Source organism: Filicampus tigris, chromosome 9, assembly GCF_054856515.1.
Source record: "Filicampus tigris isolate MCC_2025a chromosome 9, RoL_Ftig_1.0, whole genome shotgun sequence".
NCBI classification, from domain to species: domain Eukaryota; kingdom Metazoa; phylum Chordata; class Actinopteri; order Syngnathiformes; family Syngnathidae; genus Filicampus; species Filicampus tigris.
In genome coordinates this window covers 5,667,352-5,690,513 of record NC_141225.1, presented here as the reverse complement: position 1 = coordinate 5,690,513, position 23,162 = coordinate 5,667,352, and the positions used below count along the sequence as shown (strand labels likewise).

The window sequence follows — 23,162 nt, the reverse complement described above, 5'->3', positions numbered from 1 at the left end:
TTATAAAAAATGTTTTAGCACCTACTTTTCATTTTATAGTAAAGGATTTCCTTTTTTATTAACAAGTTGTTTAAGCTTAAAGGCTCATCAAATAAATGTTTTATATTTAAGCTCATGCATCGATATTACCTCAGCTTTTCATGGTAAGTACCAAACTCCCAATTTTTTGTTGCAGAAAATGTATTTATTATCTTTATTTGATTTCTGTTAATAAACATATTAAGACTAATGTTCAGTTCACATTTGATTACATAAATAAAAGTTAACATTTCTTTGACAAGTTACTGTCAAACTGTGAAAAGGCATGCAAATATCAAATCAATAACTATTAAAGTACTAAAGTATACAACACTATGACTTTTACTACAGCAACAAGAACGTGTAGTAGCTAGTAGTATATGCCAGTCCTACACTAGCAAACTGTTACAATGACTGAAATAAATAAATAATCACGCCGAAAAACATTTTTTTAACTACACTTGACTACTCTACCACAACTATAAGACACAATGACTTCTATACCAGCAATCTATGACTACTACTACAGCATTAATATGCTTAGGACAATACTAAGAGTTACAACTACAAAACTATACACCCCTTTCTTCTATTCTTCTCTGACTACCAGAACAGTATTTTTTCTACATGACCACCACCAAAGATATGTGATTTTCCAACTTCCAGAATAGCAAACCTAACTGTGTCTAAGGTGTCTGCAAAGGCACTGCTTATGTAAAAATCTTCCCCTCAGCCTTTTTCTTCTTTTTCTCACTGTCACTGACAGCGATCCATCCAGCATCACGCATCCTTTTGATGGCCGCTAACTTTAGGGAGGCTCCTGGTGACTTAACAGCAGTGGGGCTCTGGAAGTGGGTAAAAACAAATGCAGCGGCTTGGTTATTAAAATAATTTTAATTCATTCTTAAACATGCAGATTATTCACTTTACCTTTTTGGATCGGTTGCATTTAGAGAGGGGAACAGAGGAGTAGGGTGCTGTCATGTTTTTAAAAGTCTGTCGAAACCGGAAGGACAAATGACACTTCCCATGACCTACTTCTGTTATCGGATAACAAATTAAAAAATTCTCACCGAATCATTGTTTAGATCAGAGCTGTCAGATTTGGGCTCCAGTTCCAAGGCTCTCTTTCTCCAGCGCCCTGACTTTTCAGCACTAGGGGGCGTCCTTATTCTGTAGGTCTGCAAAACGGTCACAACACATCAGCCTGTGAGGAGTCAAAACTTTCAGACTGTCCAAATGATAAATCAATTACTTTGATTTTTTCTGTTCTTCCAGCCGGCTTTTTCCTATTTACAGGGGAAGCAAAGTCTTGATGACGGAGTTCCTTGAGCATAAAAGAGAGTTGAGGTGACTATTGGTAAATGATCCCCATTCATCACCAATGAGGGTTCTACCTTGATCTTTGGGGTTCTTTGACCTGACATCATCATGGATTCAAAGTCAGATTCCTAACACACACATGATGAACGAAATGTCGAGTGTTACGTTTCATTTTCCTCAACAAAATAAATTTGTGATATTTAAATAGTGACCAGTACATATTAATGCAGAAGTACATCTAGTTTAGGCTTCTTCATTAGTGAAAAGTATGCATACAGCAGTCTTCTACAGACCTCGGCAAAGTCAAACACGTTCATCTTTGAAGACACGTTTCTTGGTGTTTCTGCATGTCTCCCTTTATCATTCGTATTGAAGGCATTTGCCTAGAAGTAGCAGTAGTAGTTACACATGAACGTATGTAAACAGATGAGGCGATGGGTGCTCTTGCATTTGTGCCATGTATGCATACCGTGTTGTTCTTCTCTTGGGACATCCGAGAGAATTTAAGCGATGACAATTCTTTCTTCAGATCACTTACCTCCTTCTGAAAGTTATCCTGACAGCAAATAGCATGATAGTTTATCGATTGCATATAAAAAGTAAAAAAAGAAATAAATTAAAAATACACCTTCTCAGTCATCAGCTGCTTCTTCAGTTGACTGTTTTCTGTCTTAAGCTTGGAGACATCAAACTCCTATTTAGAATTTAAAGAATAAATATTCAGCCAACTACATATTTAGGTTTGTATTGTGACTGAAGTAGTTTGAGTCCTCAGTACCAGTGTCATCCTGCAGCTAACTGCCTCTGTCTCACTCTTCCTCATCTCGTCCAGCTCCGCATCCTTTTCTTTGACCATGCGGTCATACTGGCTCTAGGAAGGACAAAATGAAGGATGTGTTTGTACGGGTAGTCAAAGTGTGCAGGGGTCTTCTCTTGGGGGCAAAGTGGACCTTGTGTTTTTCCATTAGTGCGACAATATCTGCCGTCTTGTTTTGACACTTGAGTTCTGCATCCTCTTTGCTCTTGATGGCCTCGGCTGCTGTTAATCGCAGCTCTTGTATCTATGGGGAAAACTTGTTATTCAATCACTTTGACATTCTAAAGCAGTGTTTCCCAACCAGGGGTACGGTACATGAGCTCATTGCAAGGGATATGTGGGAACATTTAATAATTTATTTACCAGATCAATAATGTGGAAGAGCCGCGCCAAAATCACAACAATCATGTGTCAGCTCAAGTGTCTCATGACTGAGAAACGAAGGTAAAACTGCTATAGCGGGTCTGAATATGATTCTTATGTGTTTTGTTGCTGATATTCAAAGTTTACATGCCTGTTTAAAGGGGACTTGGTCAAAGGAGCTCCGTTTTTTGTGGTACATTTTGTTATAGTTACAGTGCATACAGTATAACAAAGGCATTTTTTTTTATTCCTATTTTTTTTTATTTGTATTACCATACTTATTTATTTTCAAGGCTAAATATTTATTTTTATATTTGAGTAAAAAAAAAAAAGACCCCTAAAAAGTTAATGTTCAAATTAACGAAACAAAATAAAATGATTTTCATTTAAAAATCAGTTGTTACGTTCTACTTTTTAATTCTTTATCACGGGGGTCTTCAATCCTGCTCGACGACCACTGTCCCGCCTGCTTTCCATCCCCCCCTGCTGCAACACGGCTGATTCAAATGATCAGGATCATTATACAGCTTCTGCAGACCTTGCTGATTATCTGATCATTTGAATCAGGTGTGCTGCAAAAGGGAGAGATGGAAAACAGGCAGTACAGCAGCCCTCGAGGAACAGGATTGAAGACACTTTTGAGTGAGGGCGTACTCATGGTATGATGAAATGGTTCGGGCTGCAGAAGCCAAAAAAGGTTTGGAACCACTGCTCTAAGCGACAAAATGTTTTTATAAAAAATATATTATAAAAATGACCTCATTGTCAAGCTCTGAAGCAAATGAAGATTTATCCTGAAGTTCTTCAAGCAATTTTTGATGCTTTTCCTCAAGCTGTCTTTTCTGGGTGTTGGATTCCTCATTCAGACTGCTCATCTAACAAAAAAAAGGACTTCATTAACCATTTTTTGTGTGTTTTACCACAGAAGAGGACCATAACCATACCTTATTTTCAAGTTGACCGTATTTGACAAGTTCTTTTGTCATTTGTGTCTTAAGCTTTTTAATCTGAAATATACAAATGAGAAGCTGAGCTGTGCAGAAAGACAGTGGATGATCTAGCACGAACGTACAAACCTCTTTCTGGTATTCCCTTGCTTTACGATGAGATCCAATTTTCTTCTTAAGGAAAGAGCACTGAAAAAATAATGTCATATTAGTTTCATAAAGTGAGAAAACTAAGAACTGCACATCTTTATTTCCCGTCACCTTTACTTCTGCGGCTTTAATCTGTCCTTCTGCTTGCATAATTTTCTCCTGCAAATGCTCACACTACACAAAGATATGAGACACATTAAAATCAGGAAAGCAAAAAGCTGCTGAGCATTAAGTTGAAGTTGCTTACGTTGTCTTCCATTTTCTTCTGCAACATCTCAATTTCTTCACACTGTCGTTGGGTTAAACTCTGAATGGTGTACATTTCCGCCCTATAAAATACCCAAGATATACTAAAGTCAAACACTCGGTTTGTTTTTGTCCAACATTATTTGGGGAATATATTTAATTGAAATTGCAATAAAATAAGAAGATAAGATAAGAAGGCCTTTATCAGTGTTACAGCAGCAAAGATATAGGTCACACAGAGACGGCGGCATAATGTAGCCATTAATGTATAACATTAACGGTAATCATTCAGAATCAAACCTTTGTAAATATACATAGTAACTATGTGTATATACGCATGTATATACACACCAACATATATCTACATATAAAGTACGAAGAAACACTCATTTTAGCCTGTACATAGTACAGAGGAAAAACACTCAAAGTAAGTGACAGTGCTGCAGTGAAATATAAGGAACAGCATTTGATAAAAATAAAACTAGACTAACAGTAGTGGGGATACATGATTAATGTAACATGAAACTTTAGTGTACTTTAAGTGACTTCCATTCAGGGAGCATTATGAGAATGTGAAATGTATATACTGTACACTTTAATCATCTTGATAGACACTCTATGCCTTTAGAAAATACAGTTAAGTTTTACAATGCTTCACTTTTTTAATTTGAATTGACTCCAACCCACAGGATGTTGAATTGAACTTGAATTATAGGAAGTGGAATTGAATTCAATGCAATTCTGAAAAACTCATTCTTAATACATATCAGTGAGAATGCGACAGTGCATGTTATTAGTTGCGCCAAACAAAGTGTCCAAAATGTTTGGGCAACCATTTTTAGACTTACTGGTAGATAAAGCAATGTATTCTGTGAAATGAAGTGCCATTCTACCATCATATCAAACAATTTAATTGTTTTTACAATTTTAATGATCTATTTTATCTGAGTAGGCTTTTAATATTCATAAAAAAACAATTTCCCTGTGAGATGGGTGGCGGCAAAAGGCAGGTCCGGTCCTCAGCTATAGAAACTAGCTCTAGGGACATGAAATGTCTCCTCTCTGGCAAGGAAGGAGCCTGAGTTGGAGTGGGAGGCAGAGAAGGTCTGACTAGATATCGGGGCTCGTACAACTCTGGAACCAGTCCTCTCGTGAGAGGTTGGCCACTCTTCCACTCTGGAGTTGCCCAAGTAGGTGTGGGCATATTTATTGCCCCCCGACTTGGCGCCTGTGTGATGGGGTTCAAACTGGTGGACGAGAGGGTAGCCTCCCTCCACCTTCGGGTGGGGGACCTGACTGTTGTTTGTGCCTATGCAACAAACAGCAGTTCAGAGTACCCACCGTTTTAGGAGTCCTTGGAGGGTGTGCTGGAGAGCGCCCCCTCTGGGGACGCCATTGTTCTGCTGGGGGACTTTAATGCTCATGTGGGCAATGACAGTGAGACCTCAAAGTGCATGATTTCTGTGCTCATCATGGATTGTCTATATCAAAAACCGTGTTCGTTTGAATATATGGGTGTGCATGTGTGCACAAAGTTGGCACCAGGTCACCCATGTTTTGGACTGAGCTGAAGAGAGGGGCGGAGGTGTCCATGATCATCACCTGGTGGTGTGTTGGCTCCGATGGTGGGGGAGATGCTGACCTGGCAGACCCAAACATATTGTGAGGGTTTGCTGGGAACGTCTGGCAGAATCCCCTAGCAGAGAGTTTCAACTCCCACCTTCGGAAGAACTTCGCTCACGTCCCGGGGGAGGCAGGGGACACTGAGTGCGAGGGGATCATGTTCCATTCTTCAAATGTTGCAGCGGCCGACCAGAGCTGTGGCCGTAAGGTGGCACTGTGGCAGGAGTAGTTTGGCAAGGCCATGGAAAATGACGTCTGGACAACTTAGAGGTAATTGTGTTCCACCATCTGGCGTCTTGGGAGGGGAAAGCAGTGCACCATTAACATTGTGTATAGTGGATATGGGGTGCCACTGACCTCAACTCGGGACGTTGTGAGTCGGTGGGGAGAATACTTTGAAGATCTCCTCAATTCCATTGACACACCTTCCTTGAAGGAAGCAGAGCCTGGAGACTCTGAGGTGAGTTCTCCAGTCTCTGGGGTTGAAGTAGTCGAAGTGGTTAAAAAGCTCCTCAGTGGCAGAGCCCGGGGGGGTGGATGAGATCCGCCCAGAGTTTCTAAAGGCTCTGGATATTGTGGGCTGGACTCAGGGTTTTTCCTGCATTCAAAATTGCAAGGCGGCCAATTCCAGCTAATTGTGTGCCCACCTCCGGCCAGAGCGATTGATATTGCTCAACACAGCGCAAGATCACTTGAATCCGACTCGCAGGTTGCCATCTTGAATGGTCAAGTGGTCCAAAACATGTGATTAACGCAACTTTACGCAGCTAGTAAGACAAGTATATTTTCCGCGTCGCTTTATGTTTGCTTATGGTAGTGTTTGTTATTTTTCTGTATTAATTAAGCTCTACGTACTCTCGGTTGTGGCATCCTTGACTTTTGCAAGCGTTTTGTGTTTCGTTTATCCTGGCTGTTTCATGCCAGCGTCTTTTGTTGTACTTTGACGTTATCTGAGTTTTCTGTAATAAAATCTATCTTTTGTTAATTCCACATTTTGTTCGTGTCTACATTTTTGGAATCCCTATGTATTTTTCGCAGGTTCACTTTAGCTGAACCTGACAGTTCATTTGTCTATGGTGGTCTTGTTAGGTTATTGGTTCCACCTGTGCTTGTTATCCCGGTCCCTTGTGTCTTCCAATCAGCTCCCTCAGCTAATTGTGTATGATCCAGGTGTTTGTTGTTGTGTCGTCAATTTGTTTGTATTTAGTGCCCTGCTTTTGTTCAGTCTTGGTCGGATCATTGTCAATGTATATTCTTAATTTGCAGAACCAGGTCCATAAAATCAACATAAGAGAAACAAACGGGAAAAGGGATAAAAGGTGTTGCTGTCGCAAGTCTTTACTAGTTGTCCTGGTCAGTGCTTTTGTTTCCCAATGTTTCTTTCTTACTTTGAGTTTTGATGTTGACAACTTTGTTGATTTTGTTTTTTTATCTTCTACAGTACCTCTGCTAGTGTTTTTGTGAATACATTATTTTGTTTAGTACAACCTGCATCCCTGCCATGCATTCCTGCCTCCCTGCTTTTGGGTGCTGAACCACGCAAAACCAGACACATTGTTGAACATTATTTAGTTTAATTAGAATTACTTAGAATAAATTGAGCTTGCTTATTTTGCTGCATGATTAAAAAAAATATATCTTTCAATAGATAATAGTGTAATTTCATTAAATACATGTTAAATATCGCATTCTTCAAGAACCATATCACACATCGCATGGTTTTCCAATATCGTTCCAATATTTTAATACCACGATATTGTGACATCACTTATACAAACTGACCTTAAACGTTCATTTTCCTCTTCCAGCTTTTGAATTTCCTTTGAGAGCTTCACGGCCGTTTCCTCACTTACCTGCCAGTCAAATTGACAAATTACTTATTTTTTACTAATTGATGGACACAATTTGCAAGTTTACATTACTAGTTTACATTCATTTTAGCGATCTAAATGTGAGGAAAAACTCAGACCTTCATGTTTGCCTCGATGGCTTTCATATAAGAGGACCTGCTCTCAAACTTCTGCTCAACAGCCTTCTTCTCCAAATTAACCTCATTAAAGTTAGACAGTAGCTCTTCATACTTAGCTCTGGAAAGCGGAACAGCACACTGGTCATGGGTAATACAACAGAACAACATAATAGGTGACTGTTTATTATGGAGCGACTCACTGGTGCTGTGTGAGTTTTGCCTTGAGTTGCACTATCTCAAGGCTGCACTCCTCTGTTTTCTTCATTTCATTGAGCAACTTTTCCTCCAGTTCGTGTACTTTGCTCTGTGGAACAGCATAAAAACATGCATAGCTGAGTAGTGCAATCATTACAATGTGTCTGCTTCCTTTCCTCCAATTTCCACAGGTGATGTAAAAACCTCTGTGTTGCTATGCTTCTCCATGAAAAGTTCTTCTGCCTTTTCACCAGCTTTCTTGAGCTTTTCGTTGTCTGCACGTATAGTCTCTGCCTCATACTGTTTTTTTTAAAAAAAAAAAAGTTGTTTGGTCAGTGTAGTGTTCTTAAAATATGCATCCATTTCAAAATGACTCGTGTGCATCACCATGGCTAGCTGGGCTTCGATGGTTTTTGCTGAAAGCTCAGCTTGGAGATCGTTCACTCTGACCTCAAGGACATCAGCTTTTCCCTTCACAAGCTCGACTGAGTTCAAGCTTTTTTCCTGAGAGCACAAACAAAAAAGAGCCAGTGTTTTCAATTGCTGTCATAAGTGAAATATAGTAAGGTACAGTAAAATAAGTAAACACACCAATTCACTCTGAAGGATGGTGAATTGCTCATCTTTCCTTGCCCTTTGTTTTTGAATTTCTCCTGCCAGGTAAATAAAGTTGCATTGATTTTTTTTGTTTGTTTTAAATAAAAATTGAGCATGGAACTTGAGATTAATTTCATTAAGACTGACCTAAAACTTTGTGACTCCTTTCAAGTTCTTTGTTTTTCTCCATTAGTTTTTCCTCGCAATCCTTAGACCTTAAAACAGTAATTCCAGGAAGCAAAATGACCAGAGTAATCATCATTCATGCTTGTGAGCTGTCAATTGTCAAGAGTGTGTACCTTTGTTCCTCAAAGGCTAATGAATTCTTCAGCTCCACAAGGGTTCTCTGAACTTGCTCGAGCTTCTTGGCTTGTTCATTTTTAACTCTGCAAACCTCCTGCAAGCTTGAATCTTTGCTGCTGAGGATCTGTACATGTTCTTCTTTGCTCTGTCTAAGCACGACGACCATGGCTTCCCGGCTTGTCTATGAGGGAAGAAACATGTTTCAGCTAAAGCAGACAACTCACATGTGAGCCCCATTTGAAGGGCACTAGGAGAGTATAATGATGTTGAGCAGATACTGTAAGCAAATCAAGCAGACAAGGACAGGGCAGTAACAGAAATCACCTCGCTTTTTTTATAGCGCTGCTCTGCTGAGTGCAGTTTTTCAAGAATGGACTCTTTCTCCATTTTTGAGCTTTTCAGATCTTCACTCTGTTGAGCTGCAAAAGTAAAACAAATATTTTGTGTATTACAACATAAATTGAACATTTTGAAGAGTCACATGCACTATTTTATTTTACAATTTCAATCGCAGTAGTCTTAATAACATGCTTGTGTCAAAATATCCAAAGTGTCGAGAATTACAGCACAGCTTTCCACTCTTTTTAGAGCCTCGCTATAACTAGTTGACATTGGAGTGACCTGTCTCATGCAAAGAAGTCAATGGTCACTCTAACCCCATATATTGCTGAATGTGCCATGAGGTAGGGCAGAGGTCACCAACACGGTGCCCATGGGCACCTGGTAGCCCGAAAGGACTACATGAGTAGACCAAGAGACTAATGAAACAAGCTCACCAGTGATGGGACATTGTGGATTTCTAGTTATTTTGCAGAAGTGATGATTTGAAAATGTAAACACTGGCATTGATTTACAGAAATAGAGCCTTGCATTTTGATATTTATTTTTCCTAATTATTGAGAGAAATTATTGATATGATCAGTGTCGTCACATAAATTAATATCATTAATTATTAATAACATATAACGAGAACCTCAAAACTAATTTCAGTGATCTATTATTGTAGAAGTATGTGCCAAACTGGTAGCCCTTTGAACTAATTGGTAGCCAAGAAGTAGCTCTCAGTTTCAAAAAGAGTGGTGGCCCCTGGGTTATGGCTTTCTTTACAATGACAACTACGGACCAATGTTAATATAGTTTATGAAAACTAATGAAATAATTCAAACTAAAATTGAAAAAAACATTTTAATGAAATGACATGAAAACAAAAAATGTTTTTAACAAAGAGTAACTGAAATTACATCTTACATTTCTAAAAGTAATTATAATTATTGCGGAAATGTCCTTTGTTTTCATTTTTGTCAATTGATATGCCACATGAGCTTTCGGGGTTCATTTTAAATGTATTTATTTCGGTATTATTGTACGTCCGTACAGAAGAAGGAAGTGTAGTTTACTTTATTACACACTACTTGGCGACTTTCTTTTATATTGCACTTGACAAATACTCCATATAAAAAAATAATGAATAAAATTAATACTAATAGTTAAACTAAACTAAAACCAAGCTTTTTTGAAAAAAATAAAACTCATTAAAATTAACAAACATGCTCTAAAAACTATCCATCCATCCATTATCTGTACCGCTTATCCTCACAAGGGTCGCGGGGCGTGCTGGAGCCTATCCCAGCTGTCTTTGGGCAGTAGGTGGGGGACACCCTGAATTGGTTGCCAGCCAATCGCAGGGCACACAGAGACAAACATCCACACTCACAATCACACCTAGGGGCAATTTAGAGTATACAATCAACTTACCATGCATGTTTTTGGAATGTGGGAGGAAACCGGAGTACCCGGAGAAAACCCACGCAGGCACGGGGAGAACATGCAAACTCCACACAGGGAGGCCGGAGCCGGGATCGAACCCACGACCTCTGAACTGTGAGGCGGACGTGCTAACCAGTCGATCACCGTGCCGCGCTCTAAAAACTAATTAAAACTAAATAAATTAAAAAAATAAATAAATAAATAAATATTTCTAAACGAAATAAAAGCTATCCGTATTTAAAATTCAACTTTACGACTCCCGTGCCACTTCCGCCATTTTGTTCCCAGCACCATAGTGTTTCTGCTTAGCTAGTGCATGCTTGTCTGTGTTTGTTCGCCGGGAGTATCTTTTTTGCTTTTCTCACCCTCCCCTTCTTCTTCTCCATCCATCTCTCAGCAGTAATGGTAAATACAGCATCTTATTTTTAACGTCAGACGTTAGTTTAGTTATCTCCTTTTTATTATTATAACACCGCTATTGCGGGCCGTAGCCGACGGCAACTACAGAGAAACATCCGTTCCGTCATGAGTACACACAGATGTCTCCTCTTCCTCCCGTCCGCTCTCTCAAAATTTCATAAATTTCGACTTTAATGGTGAAATCCGACTTACACGGAAAATCGGGTTACAGCGTAGGAACAGAACTCGTTCATATATCGAGGACTTCCTGTAATTAACTGGATGGCGATAAATGTAATTATGTGTTTGATTTCGTGGCATCGTTCTTACTTGTGGCCTCTTGAAGCAGTCTGCATTGATTCTGAGTATCATGGAGGTCACACTGGACTTTCTCTAGTTCACCTTCTTTCTCCTGGAGTTTAGCTTTAAGTGTCGCCACCTATGGAGTCGTCAAGTCTTTTTAGCAGTTTGTTACAAACAGCCTTCTACTTACTGACCTCTTTCTCTTTTAGGGTGTTTTCTAGCAGATTCTTTTCTTTCACTTCTTCAAGTTTTTGCAAACTCTCTTTGACTGTGAATAAAAAGAGATGAGGATTTTTTTTTTTAAGTCAAAATGCAAAAAAGAAAAAATTAAAAGAACAAACCAGACTGCATCTCTTTCTGATCGGCTTCAGCTTGACCGTGAAGGTGTTCAAATGCTACAATCAGTTTCTGGAAACATGAATTATTCCTTGACTGACTGTTTATTGATCACTTTTTATCCTCTGTGCTATATATATTTTACCTCAACACGTTGACTGTTTTCCATTAGAAGGTGATGTGTCTCCTCTCGCTCAGATTCAACTACAAAACGCAGGTATGTGTGTCAATTTCCAGCACATCGATGAGGCTGCGAGACGTGCAACGGAGCTGAACACACTCACATAATTGCATTTTGTCTGCCGACCGCTCGAAGGTTTCTTTCAGCAAAGTACACAAGTTGCGTGTTGCATTGTGTCTGAAGCAAAACATTGATTATTCATGAGCAAAACTGTATGTCGAATCTGCTGAGTAAAAAAAAAAAAACATACTTGTTTCGCCAATCTTCATTTTCACTCATCTGCTCCTCAAGCTTGATGCTGAGACGTTCATTTTGAAACTTTAAAGTGCACACAAACCATTGCACAAACACACATATAATATGAAATAACATAAATACACGCACAGCATTTGTATCAAAAGGCACACACCTGCAACTCCTGAATGGCCTTGCGCTGCGTCTCAATTGTACTTTTGTTCTCCTGAAGTTTCCTGTCGCTTTGTGCAGCATCAGAGTCTACTTTGACTTTCCAGCATTTGATTTTCTCCACCTCATCAAACATTTTAGAACAAAGCTGTCCAGGAGTACAGTCGCTCTGTGGAACATTGACAATGGCAGGAAATAATCCACATTATTTACCCAGGGTTGGCCCAAAGATTTTGGTTGGCTCGACATGACATATTATGTAGCCACAAAACACAGCACGGTCGCCAACAGTATAGTGCAGCCCTGTGCCGTGCGCTTGTTAAGGCGCCCAAGGGTTGGGCATCGTTTGAATTGGAATTCTGGTTCTAAACCAATGACTCTCTATTCCAATTCTTTTAGGGGGCAGGGACGAAAATATGTGCATTGTTTTAATCAGGGTTGTCCAAACACGAACAGTCCACAGCATAAACGAAAATTAAGATTTGGCACTGCCCGTGTTGTTTTCCCACATTGTACTACAGCATTTACTTTCTACGCTTGGTGCCAAACAAAGAAGAAGAGAAGTTTAACATCTCTCGCTTCTTTGTATTAAACCAATCGCAAATCATTTTGTAGGGCCACTGGCCACCCCAAAAATCTGAAAAAGTAGTGATGTTTTGCTTTATAATCATCTGTATTTTTTTGTGACTATGCTATTAGTCATCCTATTTTTCTTGGTTATGCTGTAGTTGGTTAACTCAGGGTGGGCAAGTGGCATAAAAAGTTTGTACAGTGTAGCACCAGAATTAATGTGGCCCCACCTCGCAGTTGTGGCCCTAAACAACCGCATTGGCTGTTTATTCCACGGGCCGGCCCTGCATTTACCTTCGTGTCAATGGAGAATTAGAGGCTGTTGACTGTTTATTTACGTTACCTCCTCTTTCTCTGTTGGGGCCACTGTCATCTTAAGGCAATCTTTTAAGGATAAAAAACAACATCAAACTTGTAAGCTTGGTGCATTGCATCATTATATTTTAGATGTGTGGTTCTTGGTAGACATTACCTTGTGTCATTGGGGCGACAGCACTTTTGTTGAGGGCAGGCATGTTTTGGTCTTTAACAAAATATTTACTGGGACCCTAAATGAAAGGAGTAGTTCAATACATTATTCAGCGGTTATAAAAAGTCTACACACCTCAGTTCAAATGCCAGGTTTTTGCAATTTAAAAAAAAAAATCATTTAAGTTTTTAGTTTAAAAAATGTCCAGAAATTACAAAGATTTTTTTTACCATTATGTGACTTTTAACCTATAAACTCAAGTGAAAACAAATTCAAAAAATTTTGATAGAGGATATAAAAACAATCTGGTGGTAGCACAAGCTTTGAAATGATTTATCTTGATCTCATTTTTTTTAATATCACAAAAACCTAGTATTTGAAAAGGGGAAGACTTTTTATATCCACTCTACATGCAAATTGTTAAAGAGCAAAAATCAACCCAAACACATTTTTTTCAACAATATGTTCCCAGTAGGCCCACTAGTTGTAACACAGCATTCTGATTAATATTGCGTGGAATGAGTTAAGCAGCAAGATCCACCCCTTTTTACCCATCTCAGTGGGCGGCCATTTTGTCATTTCTGTCGACTGAAAATAACATCACAACTGTTCAGGGCTCGGGTAACAACCAATCACGGCTCAGGTCAAAACAGGTCAGCCGAGAGTCTGTAGTGATTTATGGGCTTTTTTGTGATGACTAAAGCTGCAAATTGGCTCGCCCAGTTTTGGGGCGTGTTTTTTTTTGTTCTCCATCTCACGCTGTCAATGTCATCGCAGGGAGGCTTGATCCGTGTTGTTCCTAGTTTAGTTTTGTCACGTTCTCTTGTCACCTAGTGTCTGAAAATGATTAATTGCCACTAAAATTCATTTGCAAATTCCTACTCTTGTCCATTTCAAACTGTGAAAATATTGGTTCTGCCATGATTAGTCGACTAATCACGACGACGTCGACGATCAAAATCGTTGACAATTAATTTTAATGCCAGGAGCACCGTGTTTGCTAAAGACGTCTCATTGCTGCAAACGCTTTAATTCTGTCCAGCCAGAGATCCAGCGGCGTCGCCGTGCGAGTGGGCCGGCCTGTGTGCGTCAATTTCATATTAATACAAGCCCCGGAGGTCGGCTTGTCAAAATGTTTAAGTTCGACTTTAAGAGCACTGGACCACGCGCAGAGGTGGACCTCGGAGAAAAAGAAAGTCAAGTTAACACTTTAAATGTAATCTATAACAAACTACGAGCAATTCAGCTAACGGAAAAGCTTCTCGGAACGCAATGTGTTTGAGTAGCTTGGTGACTTATGACATGAAACGACGTTTGTGATAAGTGCACCTCAGCTGCATGTAGGCTGCTCATTTCTTGCTCTTTTTGGTCAGCACGTAAAGAGGCTAATCGTTTTGCGATGTTTTCAGAGTTTGAAGTGGGCCTAAGTAGAAATGTCCACATGTATTGGAGCCGATTGATCCCCGTTATTTTGACAGTATTAGACATGTTATTTACAATGACTTAGAATGCCAAAATGTAATCGTCCCCCATCGTGACACAAGGCATGGAGGGAGGGGAGGGAGTGTGGTTACTTTGCTCATTTCTTGTAGGCGTTTCTGAACATGTTAATTCTGTACTGATTTCTCCAAAACAAATTGATAAAAGTTAAAATGCAAGCTAGTATAATTTTCCTGATAATAAAAAAAATACATAAATTGAGCTTGTTATTGAAAAATATATTTAATTTTGAGGTATCGATTTTTTTGACAACCCTAATGGGGAATATCTTGCTTCTCTGATTCTATTGCCATCATCGTTGTGTTCAACTTCCTCCATATTGCTGCCATCTCAATTTTTGCCCCTTGCCTTATCAGACAAGATCTTCAAAATCTCAAGAGTGGTTGAGATTTATATGTTGTCTGTGGGTCTTCATTTGCGAGATTGACAAAAGTAACAACTGACAGGCACATTTCGACCAACTAAGTCGTAGAAATGATATATGTTACCAAATGTAGGGAGTAGAGTAAGTAAAACAGAAACATATTTAAGTATAATAGGGCACACCTGAAAATGTATACGGTATAAACTTCGTACTGACCAGCTCAGCTCTTTTCTCGACACTCTCTTGGGGTTTAACGGCAGACACCTGGCTGCTGTTATTCACCCTCGGTGGCACCAAGAGTTTGAAGTTGAAGCGGCCGTCTTTCTCCATCTAGGAATCAAGTGTGACGCCTCGGCTCAATAACTGCCTCACAGGGGACACTTTTGTACTGTATATGTGTTTTTTTTTAAATCAAATATGTATTTTTTTTGTAGCGAAAATGAGCGCTCACCTTCGGATATGACGAAAGCATCGACAGAAGAATTATTACGCAGTTCGTTCAAGACAAAGTAACGGACGCTGATGGCGACGATACACAGTTGTATAAAGGTTTAGCTCGTGGCTGACCTTAGCCGCTACTTTCTAGTTCCTACTTACAGAAAGATAACTGTACGTAAAACGACAACAAAAAATCAAGAGCAACAACAAGCGAATGCCACGTACGTAACAAAGGCGTTTTTAAACTCCGTTCGTATCTCCAACGCTGGAACGTTACAGCTGATAAACCGAACCACCTGTGTACGAAGTCAGTTAATTTTATAAAATGGCGACGTCACGTCTGATCAAAAAAAGTTGACGTTAACGTAAGCACACTTACAAGGCTTAATTTTAAATGATTAAGTTCTAAACTGTATAATTTTAATTGTAATTAATTAATTAACTAACCAATTATTATATATAATTAAACGTTATATTTCAAATTGCATATATATATATATATATATATATATATATATATATATATATATATATATATATATATATATATATATATATATATATATATATATAAGAAAAGCTATGATGCCAGTCAGGTGGCATGTTGAAATGCAGGGACTGTTATTATAAGACTAATAACAAATCCACAACTATTCACAGCATTAATGTAGAATTTCTGGGTGAATTGCAATGTTTCCAAGCCTTCTACCAGTCATTATGAAGCAAGACATTAATACATTTATATTTAGACAAACATAGTGCTTTTCTATTTATTTGTGTAAAGAAAAAATAAACAGTTGGGAAGTTCCGAAGTTCCTCTGTAATTGTGAATAAAATACATGACTTGTAAAGCAACTCAGTCAGTCAGTCATTACAATGTTTCCCTGTAGAAGAAGGCGCAAGCAATGCAATGAGGTCTCTCTCTATGCCCTAATTTCAAAACATTTTCTGGAAAGAAAAAAATAGTGAAGTAGCATGTGCTAAACGAAATGATATAAGTAGAATAGTTATACACTTTTATAGAGAATTTACAGTACATACAGTCCTCCAGGAATTAAACCCCTGTGCTGTACACTCTGCATGACTACATACATTTAGAGAAGGAGAAAATAACATACTGTGTAATGTCATGCAGGCATAAGGTACTACTGTAAACCTAAGTAAAAAGTGTTTATTGCAACCAGACACAATAATAGTCCCCATTTCAAAATGATTAGTATATACCAATAGTAGCATATAAATATTTACCAATTAAGTGCATGTGATGGTACAATATACATATATTTTTTTGTGGTCATAATAAAAGTGTATACTATCCAGAAAGTTGTTTTCAGGTTTATATCTACGACTTGAAACACACTAAGTGACTTCAAATGAGGCCAAAACACTTAGACAGTGTCAGTGTTCCTCGCCTCCACCACCTTGGCTGCATTGTCTCTGTAGGATTTATGACCTCCCACCCTGGCCATGCGCTCCTCCTCTTTCTTCTCTTTCCTCAGCAGCCGATAGTTGAGTCCCATGCCCATGAAGAGGAAGAAACTGGAGACGATGAGAAGGATCCCGCAGCCCTGGTACGTGTACTTGTAGTCATGATAGATGTCTTTGAACTTCCCTGTGAGGAGGAAAACAATAAGGTTGTGATTTAATTACAGCAGTCCACAGCACAGTTATAGCATGAACCCTCCACAGTCAAACGGCGCTAAAGTCGGAATGATTTAGAGTACACCCAAAGGTGTGATGATAACCATAGAAACGTAAATGCAAATTACATAGAACAGAGCCTTTCAGTTTAGCTCAACAGGTAATATCAGTTACATTGCACAAATTCAATGAATGACTAGAATTAACATGACTAAAGTAAGGTTGCCAAAAAAAACAACAACACATTTTTAATACAGGGGGCCTAGGTTTCACAACGGTTCCAACATACAAGGTTTCAAGAGTAAGATTAGTGTGCATTTAAGTAGTTTGCACAGCAGTGTACTTTTTACCTGTAGAAGCATTTTTCATACAAATATTTACTGAAATTATTACGTTACTACTGCATTATTGTAGGTTATTGCCTTACTACCATGATGCATTGACTTAAATTTGGGTTATTTACTAAGGATGAGCATTTTTACTTTTACAGGGTTGCCATGCTATATCGCAGTTGTTCTTTGGTGTCCCCGCTGTCTCGCATTTTTTAAAGCACTTGTTTTTTAAAATATTTTTCAGTATATTGACTTACTGTAATGCCCCTTTTATGTAGGAAAGGAGAGCTCGATTCATGATGCACGTTTTAACTGTTCATTTAACACCTAAAACAGTAAAACTAATCAATACAATAAGCATTCTCGCTCAGAAGCTACTATTAGGCACAACGCTCACCCAGATGCTGGCACGCAGACTTACTGATGTCGCATGCCAAAGGCACATGCATTCACACAGCCACGACATGGTCAGTATTTTCTGCTTTTTTTTCTCTCTTTCTAGTACGTGGCATTTGTTTTGGGCGGGTTAAATATGCTTACAATGTCTTTGGAAAAAGTGTATAATTGACGGCCATTAAGATGCATTGGAAAACAAAGACAACCACAAAACCAAAACGTTTTTCAAAAGACCCTGCTAAAACTCCAATCTGCTTTTTCCACAAGAAATAGGGTGAAATGGGAAAAACAAAATAAAAACCAGACAAACACAAAAATAAATAAAGTCCATGAATAGGTAAATTCGCGGGCACCAAATGTTGATTATGCAGGGTCCACTCTACTCTCTATTTTGCGGATATTCACCTGCTTAGTTTCTTTTTTTCACTTGTATGAGAGTGAAGAACATTAGGTTCTTAAACCAGTGCCACTACTGTTAATAGTATTAATGATGGTGACAGTTTAAACCGGGAACAAATTAATACACTTTACATTATTTCCTAGTGGTAAAATGTTTTGAAATAAGAACAACAGAACAGATAGCGTTTGACTGTAGAGGTTCCACTGTAATGTTTGCAACTGAGTCGGTTACCTAGCAAAGGCGGCCCCAGCAACACAGGGCCACATTCAATGATAGTGACCAGGCCAACGGCACTGGAAAAGCGTTGTGCTCCCACCAGGTCCATCAGGGTCTCGAACAATACGGAGCTCAGCCAGCCGAAAGCAAAGCCAAAGAACATGGAGTAAATCACAAAGCCTTTGTAGTCGACTGACAAAGGGGCGAAGATGTGACACACGCCATTGTACAGCACAGAGGCGGCAAAGAAGTACTGGATCCTGGGCCGAACCCATTTGGTGTTGGCCACAAGGCCCATCGAGGGCCTGGCGACCATGTCAACAAACGCCAGGACAGACAGCAGGAAAGCGGCTTTCTCTTTCGGGATGTCTTTGCTCTTCGCAAAATTGCTCAGGAACACTAACGGTGCAAAAAGGCCAAAGAACATGACGATATTGCCCGAAATGTAAAGCAAGAAGCCACGGTGCTTGAACAACGACAGGTCGAGGAAGCTGTTCATGATTTGCGAACAGGTTCTCCGCTCCGTAGTCTTCTCCACCGGCTTGGGCTTTGGTCCGATGGGTCGCATGAGGGAACCGGCAACGCAGCAGTTGAGCAACAGGCCGCCCAGGATGAGGAAGCTTCCTCTCCAGCCAAAGCGGTCATAGAACCATGTGTTAAGAGGTGCCAGAGTGGAAAGGAAGACTGGACTACCAGCCATGGCAATGCCGTTGGCAATGGGCCGCTTCTTGTAGAAGTATTTCCCAATCATAGTGAGGGCGGGGTTTAGGTTGAAGGACAATCCCAATCCTAAAACATAGTCACAATTATTATTATTTACATGGCACATATGATGGAAAATGTACTTTATCATGGTGTATACAAAAAGCTGGATCACTGTCAGGCCTGCCCAATCATGAAATGTGAATTTTTGTTTTGCAGTCTCTAATCTTTTTTCTAAAGTGTGAGTGAGCCATTCTGAAATGTGAAAGTATGTTGTCACAATATACTTGACAAACATCATCAGTAGGGTAAAACTAAACTGTCTCACGACGGTCTAATCCCAGCTCACGTTCCCGATTAGTGGGTGGACTATCCAATATTCACCTAATACCTAATATTAGGTAAATATTAGAATGTACCTAATATCTGTTCAGTGTTTCTCCACAAATCTGAAAAGCTAGAATGGGGAAAATTTGTCATTTTCTGAATATGTGTATGAGGTATTGCGAGTGAGCCCTGCCTCCTCGAGTGAAAATGATTTTTTGGGTTTACAGGCAGTTGAATTTTTACAAAATATGGGCTCTACTTCCACAAGTACAAGCCACTTACCCCATAGTTACACCCTTGGCTCTGCTACCTGTTATTTCTGTAACGAAGGCTTCCTGTGTTGCTGCCGCAGTATATGCGGTGAGTTGCTCCCTTACATGAGACTGGGCCACGCCCTCAAACTGGTTCTGATTCCAGCTGCTACACAATAAAGTGCTATTGTTCTTGATCATAGTCGGAGACATGTAAAGACACGCTAACCTAATTTTAAATTGTGGGAAAAACGCCCAAAGTCTCCTATACAGCATTTGGACAACCTATTATAGTTTCAGAACACTAGATGGCAGAAGTGCGCATGATGGTGATTAAAAAATAGAACGTAAGTACAGTACCTCCCACCACACCAATGCAAAAATACAGAGCTTGGACAGAGTTGCAGAAAGAGGCAGCTACCAGGCCCAATCCCGAAAGACATCCTCCCAGCATCATAACAGGACGACTGCCATATTTATTCACCAGGATGCTGCTGATAGGACCTGAGAATAAATAAACAACCACACACACGATGACTGTATTGGGTTGGGTTGGATGTGAATGCAATTCTATTTTTGCCCACAAGAGAGCCACAGCACCACATCTGAGGGCCAGCAAACTCACAACAACTTGTGCATCATTTGTGTCAGTGGTGCACTGCAGTAGATGTGTTTTCATTCCATTAATAATAGGATCTGTCAGAAAAACTGTGAGAGCTGTAATGAAATAATCATTTATTTGGCTTGGCGATGCATATACATTGACAGATGTAATTTGTTTGTGGAATCGCCTTAAATTGACTTTAAACGCATTTGAAAGATGATTGGAAGTTCAGGCGCGGCTGTTTTATTGTGTGAAAGTGTGGATTGAAGTTGAGGACGCAGTGTGTAGCATTACAATATCAGCAAATCTTTACCACAAGGTTCTTCATACCAGGTTGTGATTAAAGGTGTAACTAAACCACAAGCATTTGTGGTTCTGCACACGTCTCAAAATATGATCCGTGAGAAGATTTCATTCGGCTTTCCTATCAATTCAAATGTCCATATGTGGGTTCTAACAGGCCTGAGTGTCTAGGAGGGCCCACGATGAAGATCACCGTCTTGCCAAATTCCTACACTGCCCAGTCCATCTAAATAGAAACTGACAGTTTTTGTTTAGAGGTTTCCAAACTCATTTGCCAATGCCACGCGAGACAAAGGGTCTTTAAATTGTAATGCAGGCCGTCTCTGAGCTATCAATGAGTTCTTTCCTGGCAGGCCCGCAGGGAGAGCTGCCTGGGATAAAAAGGTTGAAGACGAACCGGTGCGGAATATTATGAAGGTAATGGATCAAAAATGGAAGGAGTACAGGGGTGCGCAACAGTCGCTTAATGAACTCATCCCGCTGACGTGCAGTGAATGCTTAGCAGGCAAAGCATCAACATCGCAGTGACGGCAGACACACTTCCCTGCTAACTTTCAATTTCCGATGTGCCACTTGCTGTCAGCTGTGTGTATTTACATCGAAACGTTTGCATTAATTGATGGTGTCAGTCGGCCTCTCGATGGAGTGTGTCGCTGTACGATAAGCTGCTTTGATTCATTGATGATAAACATCCTGCTTGCTGATGTAATGAGGAATGAGTGATTAAGATGGATGTGTAGTTTCACTTGAATTTGACATGAAATGAGCTATTGTTGACTTGAACAGCAGAATTCACTCGAACAATACGGAGCTCAGCCAGCCGAAAGCAAATATGATTACACATATTCACATCGGAAATATGATTGCATGAAATGCATTCATAGTGCAACTAGATTTAATTTGTTTGCACACTTTCCTAATACACTACACTTAAAAACTTGAAATTGTGTTTGTGGTGTTATGTTGTGGAAGGTAATGTTTTCAGCTTCATATCAGTTTGCCACACTGAGGAAATATGGTCCAGAAACTTTCCAGACAACGCAAAAATTGGTCTGTATCATCCTTTTTAGCAGTTTATCTCAAATTGGAATAAAGAAGTGCAACTCTTTTTCATTCCGGAGCAGATAGCTGCAAGTGTATTCCCCCTGTGAGGAATATCATGCTGCGTAAACAAAAGCTTGCGTGTTTTCTTTCACCTCATCAGAGTGGCCTCACTTCTAAAGAAACACATTCCGGATGAGTACAAATCAATCTCTCAGTCAAAAAAAAATCACCCAATGGTCATGTTTTGTAAACCTCAAAGACAAATTAGAGTCTTCATAGCGGCGTTTCTTGAGAGTCTTTAAAGATGTTTTTGCAAACTCGATTTTAGACAGCAGTGGTTCTTTCTGTCCATCAGAACTTCAGAGGGTTATAATCTTGCTGCAGAACTAAATAAGGGAATTACAGCTAATTGTTGGAAGAAATGCTAGTGTGGTTCCGAAGTGTTGTTGAAGTACCCTTGGCCAAGGCACTCAAACTGTTCAGGAGTCCCTTACCTTCCTTGCATGGTGTGAATGTATGGTGAACAGCATACAACACTGAAACAAAGTATAAGGACTGCTTTCTTTAAATTAGTCAATATCACCACATTAAGACATTCCCATTTCACTATTAAGTCATTATGCTGTCAGAAATGCATAGTTTGCAAGGTGACTGCGTACTGTTCAATAAATGTACATTATTTGAACTTCTGGTAGGTTTTTATAGAGTTACAACAGCCAACTACATGCATAATGTGAGGAAAATTTGAAAACATAAACATATTTATTCTGCAATTTACCTACTGTTTCAGTGTCAATTTGAAGAAAGACAAATGCAAATGTTCAATATTCATTAATATGTATGATCAAAATGATTCATTTTATTGTTTAACCGTGTAAATTTATTTAATTTAGTATCATTTAACCACTTGTTACACACACTTTAGTTAGCAGAGCAGTGTGTGGGACATCTTAAAATCACGTACATCTTATTTAAAAAAAAAAACATAGTATGAAATGAAGGACACACATTATAAGATCATTATTTTACTGGTCACACAAAATCCTTTGGAAGTGTTTCACCACTTAAAATAGTGCCTCAGAGTTTCATTCTTCGGCTCTATTTTCATAATGACTGATTCTGATGCGGACACTAAAAGAGCATTATAGATTGATGCAAATGGTCTGTTTGAAATATTGAAAAAATTCTACTGGTAAAATCCCGTAATTGAGTATGCAGTTACCTCCTCCGTATGTGACCGCTAACATGATGGAGGAGATCCAGGAGACCTGGCTGCTGGTAACGTTGAAGATCATTTCGATTTCCTTGAAGAAGACAGTGATGGACTTGGGGAATGCGTAAGAGAAGCCAATAGAGATGAAGGCCCCAATCACCACCATCCATCCCCAGCCGCCCTCCGGGGGGGTGTAGCCGACTGGACCACCGACGGCCGGTGCCATCTTGACTTGCAAGGTTTGGTTTCTGTTTCTCTATATGTGGTGCAAACAGGAGAACCTAGGCAAAAAAGAACAAAACACACATTTATTAATTACCATTTCCTATTCTATTGTACAATTTCACCGTTTGTCATTTTTCAGCACGATAGGATTTTGTGTCACCATCCTTTAGCTGATATCTGATGTGCTTTTATTAATACCCCTTAATACCCTGAAGAACAAGAATT

At 39.4% G+C, this 23,162-nt stretch overlaps 2 protein-coding genes across 3 annotated transcripts; both read right to left on the bottom strand.

Annotated features, from left to right (window-relative positions):
* Nucleotides 1-162: 162 nt before the first annotated feature.
* On the bottom strand, nucleotides 163-15,637 carry sycp1 (synaptonemal complex protein 1). Of its 2 annotated transcripts, XM_086041072.1 has the most exons (36): nucleotides 15,509-15,637; nucleotides 15,297-15,434; nucleotides 15,062-15,175; nucleotides 12,985-13,060; nucleotides 12,856-12,896; nucleotides 11,947-12,111; nucleotides 11,788-11,855; nucleotides 11,641-11,714; nucleotides 11,502-11,560; nucleotides 11,362-11,428; nucleotides 11,215-11,288; nucleotides 11,048-11,156; nucleotides 8,876-8,970; nucleotides 8,548-8,732; nucleotides 8,396-8,463; nucleotides 8,243-8,304; nucleotides 8,039-8,155; nucleotides 7,856-7,951; nucleotides 7,657-7,760; nucleotides 7,457-7,574; nucleotides 7,270-7,340; nucleotides 3,866-3,947; nucleotides 3,730-3,792; nucleotides 3,598-3,657; nucleotides 3,466-3,528; nucleotides 3,280-3,396; nucleotides 2,292-2,402; nucleotides 2,120-2,212; nucleotides 1,970-2,035; nucleotides 1,811-1,897; nucleotides 1,635-1,724; nucleotides 1,416-1,469; nucleotides 1,274-1,345; nucleotides 1,092-1,199; nucleotides 949-1,014; nucleotides 163-863 (listed from the first exon to the last, which is right to left on the bottom strand). In XM_086041072.1, the coding sequence occupies exons 2-36, from the start codon at nucleotides 15,315-15,317 to the stop codon at nucleotides 729-731; spliced, it is 3,051 nt and encodes a 1,016-aa protein (XP_085897198.1). In that variant the 5' UTR covers nucleotides 15,318-15,434; nucleotides 15,509-15,637; the 3' UTR covers nucleotides 163-728. The 2 variants fall into 2 exon arrangements, with proteins under 2 accessions (XP_085897198.1, XP_085897199.1); XM_086041073.1 differs by lacking the exons at nucleotides 1,274-1,345; nucleotides 1,416-1,469; nucleotides 1,635-1,724; nucleotides 1,811-1,897 and having other exon boundaries at nucleotides 15,297-15,608.
* Nucleotides 15,638-16,583: 946 nt separating this feature from the next.
* Nucleotides 16,584-22,938, bottom strand: slc16a1a (solute carrier family 16 member 1a). The gene is made up of 4 exons (XM_086041074.1): nucleotides 22,722-22,938; nucleotides 19,909-20,052; nucleotides 18,284-19,057; nucleotides 16,584-16,895 (listed from the first exon to the last, which is right to left on the bottom strand). Exons 1-4 carry the CDS (start codon nucleotides 22,936-22,938, stop codon nucleotides 16,672-16,674), a joined length of 1,359 nt encoding a protein of 452 aa, XP_085897200.1. The 3' UTR covers nucleotides 16,584-16,671.
* Between the last annotated feature and the right edge of the window lie 224 nt (nucleotides 22,939-23,162).

Excerpts from the sequence above, each read along its gene's own strand:
- sycp1 (XM_086041072.1), bottom strand. The coding sequence starts at position 15,317 with ATGCTTTCGTCATATCCGAAG. Across the intron at positions 3,658-3,729 it reads TTAAAGCCGCAGAAGTAAAG|TGCTCTTTCCTTAAGAAGAA; the intron begins GTGACGGGAAAT and ends TTATTTTTTCAG. Across the intron at positions 864-948 it reads AATGCAACCGATCCAAAAAG|AGCCCCACTGCTGTTAAGTC; the intron begins GTAAAGTGAATA and ends ACCCACTTCCAG.
- slc16a1a (XM_086041074.1), bottom strand. The coding sequence starts at position 22,938 with ATGGCACCGGCCGTCGGTGGTCCAGTCGGCTACACCCCCCCGGAGGGC. Across the intron at positions 20,053-22,721 it reads AGCGGTCACATACGGAGGAG|GTCCTATCAGCAGCATCCTG; the intron begins GTAACTGCATAC and ends ATTTATTCTCAG. Across the intron at positions 16,896-18,283 it reads GCTGGGGCCGCCTTTGCTAG|GGAAGTTCAAAGACATCTAT; the intron begins GTAACCGACTCA and ends TCCTCCTCACAG.